This window comes from Morus notabilis, unplaced genomic scaffold, assembly GCF_000414095.1.
Source record: "Morus notabilis unplaced genomic scaffold, ASM41409v2 Scaffold1195, whole genome shotgun sequence".
NCBI lineage: Eukaryota > Viridiplantae > Streptophyta > Magnoliopsida > Rosales > Moraceae > Morus > Morus notabilis.
In genome coordinates this window covers 146890-152889 of record NW_010361025.1, presented here as the reverse complement: position 1 = coordinate 152889, position 6000 = coordinate 146890, and the positions used below count along the sequence as shown (strand labels likewise).

The 6000-nt window shown below is 31.1% G+C and overlaps 1 protein-coding gene across 1 annotated transcript; it reads left to right on the top strand.

The window, feature by feature from the left end:
- Nucleotides 1–2539: 2539 nt before the first annotated feature.
- Nucleotides 2540–3217, top strand: LOC21396282 (defensin-like protein 1). Its single transcript, XM_024165652.1, has 2 exons — nucleotides 2540–2669; nucleotides 2930–3217. The coding sequence occupies exons 1-2, from the start codon at nucleotides 2609–2611 to the stop codon at nucleotides 3097–3099; spliced, it is 231 nt and encodes a 76-aa protein (XP_024021420.1). The 5' UTR covers nucleotides 2540–2608; the 3' UTR covers nucleotides 3100–3217.
- Nucleotides 3218–6000: the final 2783 nt, after the last annotated feature.

Here is a 6000-nt window from a genome sequence, read left to right as displayed (position 1 = left end):
TATTTTTAATGGTTAAATAATTTTTTTTAAATGTGCAGACACTTAATTATTTTTCGTATAATTCCTATTATATTAAAAATTATATTTACACACTTTTTTCTATAATGCTCCCTCATAGCACTTTTCAGGCTATCATATGGTAGCCTTCCATCCTCTTTTCTTTATTCCTTTATATTTTTCTACTTTTATTATTATTTTATTTTTTAAATGTTTTTTCTTTTATTCCTTATTTTATGAATTTTTTACAGTTTACTTGTTTTTACATGTCTTTTTCTCTTTTATGATTTTATTTATTTTTATTATTTTAAATTTTTTATGTTGTCAAGAGCTCTTTTATAGTTTATTCTTTTCATGAATATTTATATATCCAATCTAACATCTAACGTCTATTAAGCAAAGTTGACTTAGGAAGCCGCGTGTTAGCTTCCTCCTTCTTCTTATTTTTTCCTTCTCTTTTAAACATTTCCTCTTTTTTTTTTAAAAAAAAAAAAAAAAAACTTTTCCTCTCTTTTTTTAATTTTTTTTCTTTTTTCTTTTTTGCCTATTGTCTTTTTATTTTTTCTCTTAATATTCTTTGAGAATTTTTTTATTTTATACATTATCCTTCTTTGAAATATTTTTTAATTAAAAAGAATACTTTTCGAATATGTCCCTACTTTTTTTTTTATCAAAAATTCTATATAATCTTTAATTCCTTTTTTTTTTCTTTTTTAACTTTTCCTCTTCTCATTGTTTTATTTTTTTTATTTTTTCATTTGCTTATTGACTTTTTTCTCTAACATTTTTGACCGTTACATTTTTTTTTTACAATATTCCTTTTTGAAATATTTTTTTTCCTCACTTTACTTTAATTAAAGTAATTCCCTTTCGAATATCTCCATATTTAAGTTTTTTTTTTCCCTGGTTAAAAACTTTTTCGATATGATTTTTCAAATGTTTTTTACTTTTTTGATATGATTTATAATTTTTTTTTTTTTACTTTTTTGACATGATTTTAAAAATGTTGTTTTTTTTTTTTTCTCTTGCTCTAATTAAACGACTTAACTTCTAATGAGACTAGGTATTTTGATGCAGAATTAAACTTATAAAATTACTTCTCATGAGTCAACTAATATGAATCCTGAAAAACATAAGAAGAATCATCTCCTTAGAGGATTGCCCCTTAATGCAGGTCATAAAGATTAACGTCCCTTCTCAAAAATACTTACACTTATGACGTTTTTATTCCTCTAAAATTAAAATAAGGAGACAATTTTAAGAGAATGACATAAAGTAAAGAAGGAACGAAATATATATAATTCAAAGTGCCTAGAGATTTAGTTGAGCTTTGATTTAAAATGATGTTTTTTTAACCTTTAAGGAAATGAAATCAAGTTTCTCAGTTTTTCCTTTTCTGTTATTTATTTTTTTCTTTTTCTACGTCCTCGATTTTACGACAGCCCTATAGTCTTCGGTCTGATATACTCCAAGAAGCTTACAGCTTGGGCCTCCCAAGTTCCAGAGCTGGGTGGCCTGTTCCAATATGGCCTACGTGAGCCTTAAATTTAACAAGTGATCGGCCCATTAATCCTGGCAACTACTGTGGATAAAGGCTGTTTACTCATCTGGGTTGGACAAGTCATTCTCCACGGCTGATGTCATTCATCTCACTTTATTTTTCAGTGTTATTATTAGTACCTCACTCGATTTAGCCGTGTATCAATAATATAAACAATTATTTCAAATTAGGTCTAGTAATTTTACGACATTATGATAATCGAAACATAAAAAATACGTGATTTAAAAAACAATTAAAGCACGCAGATCAACAAAATTATCACGTGACGAATGTAAGACTGTACAAATGGTAGCATTGCGAGAGAATAAGAATTGTAACATTACGTGTTGGTTTAAAAAAGTGTATCACTTAGTTTTGTCAACGTAAAGTGATAGTAACAATACGACAAATAATCATTACAAACATAAGACGATGGCGTTGTCGTTGATTCTACGGACGACAATGGTGCCGTTGCCGTTGATTATTCAAATACAGAATAATTGGTATACAGAGTTAAAGCTCTTTCTTTTATATATGTTCTATCTACATACCTCGTGTTTGAGCGATGGCATAATTACACAGAATAGTTTCAGATTTAATCACAGGTCATGAGTAATCAAAATGGTGATGAAACATTATGGATATAATTAAGCTGAATAATGTGAAAATGGATTTTGTGCAATATTTCATTTGTTAGATCTAGGCAGTAGCACTGGATAGGAATCCAGCTGGCAAAGACTGATGAAGCCAAAAGAGGAGTCCCGCATTATTCAGAAATGCCGTGACTCGTGGCTGATGATAGCATGCAATGCAATGCAATGCATGCATGCATGTAATTTCTATACTGACACGTCCAGATCATGCTTATGCAGGCCTTGCCCTACGTGTTATGTAGATGCGTGCATAAAAGCTATGTACCAGCTAGCGTGTCATGCATGTCGATGTGTGTATATATATCTATACAATAGTACTATAGTACTGCGAGGTTGTGTTTGAGTATATACACACATACATATATAAGTAAGAGCTGCTCATCCAACAGATATAGGAGACAGAAGATCGTACAACAATATGGTGATGGAGAGGAAATGTTTTGGAGTTGTTTTCTTGCTCTTCATTCTCTTAGCATCTCGTAAGATCACATATTGATAATATTCATTCTGTTGGCATCTCGTAAGATCATATATACGTGTAATGTGTATATCAATTATATGCATTATCTAATTAATTTTTGTTTGTATGACTTAAACTCATCAATTAGGTTTGGGGGGTGTGTGTGTGTGTGTATCTTATATATATACATATATACATATATATATATATTAATATAGATGTTAAATATTAAGCTAGTTAATTAATTAAAGGCGTGTGTGTTAATGTATGGTGATGCAGAAGAGATGATAGTGGCAAGTGAGGGAAGGTTGTGCGAATCGCAGAGTCACAACTTCAAAGGAGCATGCGTCGTAGACCACAATTGTGCTATAGTTTGTAAAAACGAAGGTTTCTCTGGTGGCAAATGTCGGGGTTTTCGTCATCGCTGCTTCTGCACTCGCACTTGCTAGACCTCTTTTGTATTGTATAATAAATACATGATATTATAAGCTACCTAAGCCTGAGCCTCTTCTGTACTAACTAGCCAGTACTACTGGAGCTATGTAATTCTCCTTTTCAATAATAAAATATATCAAATCAAATAATTAAGTAGTGTTCTATAATATATATTTGTTGGAAGATTTAATGGCAGGAGATATATATATATATATATATATATTCGCATGATGAATCTTACCTCTCTAGCCCGTAATTGAATCCTTCAGAGTGAGAGGAGGGGCTGGCGGCGTGGTCAGAAGGGGAAAGAAGGGTGGTAAGAAAGGAGGGGCGGCGGCTCGGTTGGAGGAGAAGAGAAGGGAGATTAATGGGGTGGTACGGTCGGAAATGTCTTGCTTGGAGAGAGAGGAGAGAGCAGCGTGGCTCGTCGGAGACGGGGGCTGGTGGGCGGCGTTGTCGAATCGAAGTTTCTGGATTCAGGAGGTCCGGCGACGGCGTTGTTCTTCCGAGAGAGGAGGCGGCGGCTTGTTTGTTGTGAGGAAGAAGTAAGGGAAGATAGAAGGAAGATTTTGTTCGTTTTTTGTTTTTTGTTTTATTTTATTAATTTACTTTTTCTTTTTTCAGATCTGCTGCGTACTGCTAAAAAAAAAAAAATGTGTTGGACGGCGTTTTTTAATCACATCTTTTTATGAATATTTTTCTTTTATTTTTTTCTTTTATGAAAATGGCCGTTTTATAAAAATTGTCGTTTTATTTACATGCGTAATCAACTATTGACTTATACTTTACAGTTAATTAGTATCAACTATTGACTTATACTTTACAGTTAATTAACTAATTTTAATTAATAAATTTTCTCACGTTTGATATAAGAATTACAATTTTTACATTTCTGAAAAAGTAAATCCTATAGGATTCATTTTACCCTAAATTGGGGTAATCTTTAAATGCCCAGGAATTTCATATTTATGAGAATCTCACTAAAATACTTGAAAATTACAGCCCACTCTCACCACCAACACCTTGCCACCGGCCACCACCTCCCTACCCTATACTCTCTCTATCTCCACCGATCTCTCTCTTTCTACTCTCTTTTTCGTTAATCTCTCTCTACTCTTTCTCTCTTTGTCGATCTGTTTATCTCATCTTCGACAGAGGACGAATCTCCGTCGCAATCGTGATTGCTCCGCCGTACGCTCAATGGCGTTGAAGTCGAGGCTTTGCGAAAAATCGCCACTGTTCTAGGCTGGCTCGGCCTCTTCGCCGACCTCGCAACTCTTTGAACTTTCCAACGACAACGCTCCGAGTGCGGCGCTTTGGTGGAGCGAGAGAGGGGAGAACAAAAGAGAATATCCATTTTGGCTAAAGAGCTCATTCAATAGCCTATTACCGAATACCAAAGGAACTCCTCTGGCCTACGGTTGGGGATCGGAGGCAGTCAGAGGAGTTAGAGAGAGAAAGTTTGTTGGAGAGAGGCATAGAGATGCTTAATGGTGATGGAGAAGGCCATGAACGTTATTTGTAGACTCTGTGTATCTGGGTTTGATGGTGAGCAGTTGCGGTGGAGAGAGAAGAGAAAGATAAGAAAAATTACTCTACCTAATCAAACACACAGTAAAATAAATTTTTAAAAATTTTATCTTATAACCTGTTTAGTTCGTTAATTAATTTAAATTTTTAATTTAAATTTAAATATAATTTTATGTGAAAATTTTTTACTGTAGTAAAAAAATTAAATTTAATTATTTTTTAAAAATTTTTATTGTAATAAAACTTAAATTTTAAATTTAAATTTAAAATTTAAATTTAAATTGATAAAATAAACAGATCCTTAAATTTCTTAAAAATTTTATCTTAAATTCTTATATGTAACAAAATATGATAATATATATTTCTTAAAAATCATATTATTCTTCGTTACTTTCTCAATAATATAATTTTTATTCATTATTATATATCAAATGCTCCCTTAGTTTTATAATTTTAAAAAATATCGACTATTTATGAAAAACATTCTTTAAAAAAGGCCATTTATGCTCAAATCTAAAAGAAATTGTACGGTTGGGGTTGGTCTTTTTTATGAGAAACGAAATAAAGAAAAATGGAAAAGAAATAAATTTTTATAAGTGGACTATTACTCAGAACGTGTTTCATTTGGACGTTACTTCCTGTATCCTATAATCCTATATAAGTATATAAAAAGTGGATATTATCCTATATAATAAGTATATAAAAAGTGTGAAAGTATTGACCTGCCTGCTTCACCGGCGGACCGGCCTGCTTAGTTTTTTCTTCCTTTTCTTTCCCTCTCTCACTCTATATCTTCCCATGTGGCACTTGCATTAAATTGAACAATAATTACCACTTGGAATGCCACGCTTAAAGTGTTTTACTTTAATCAAATTATAAATCTCATTATATTTAATGTAAATAACAAAACTTACCACACGTTTGGTTCATGAATTAGAATTATAATATTAGAATTATTTTTAATTTACGTGTATTTTTTATAAGAGAAAACACTATAACAAATTATAAATTATGATTCGAATCAGGGTACGAATCCCCTTACCAAACGTCACTTTGCGTTTGATTTTTTTTAAAGGCACACATTTAATTAATCTAATCCTTATTCTTTTATTTAATATATAAATAATAATTATATTTCCTTCAGCTCTTTTTGTTATTTCTATTAGATCTCTTGTCTTTCATTTATTTTTATAAAATATAAAATGATAGTGTTTTAAAATTTTGATTTATATAAATTTTTATATTTTTGAGAAATATTTTAATTGTTAATACAGAGTTTTAGCCTTCCATCGGTAAGAGCGGCAAAATATTAAATTAAACTTTGTAAAAGTTTATCATTTTTTTAGCTAAAAAATTACTAAAGCATAATAATAATAAAAATTATA

Excerpts from the sequence above, each read along its gene's own strand:
- LOC21396282 (XM_024165652.1), top strand. The coding sequence starts at position 2,609 with ATGGTGATGGAGAGGAAATGTTTTGGAGTTGTTTTCTTGCTCTTCATT. Across the intron at positions 2,670-2,929 it reads CTTCATTCTCTTAGCATCTC|AAGAGATGATAGTGGCAAGT; the intron begins GTAAGATCACAT and ends ATGGTGATGCAG.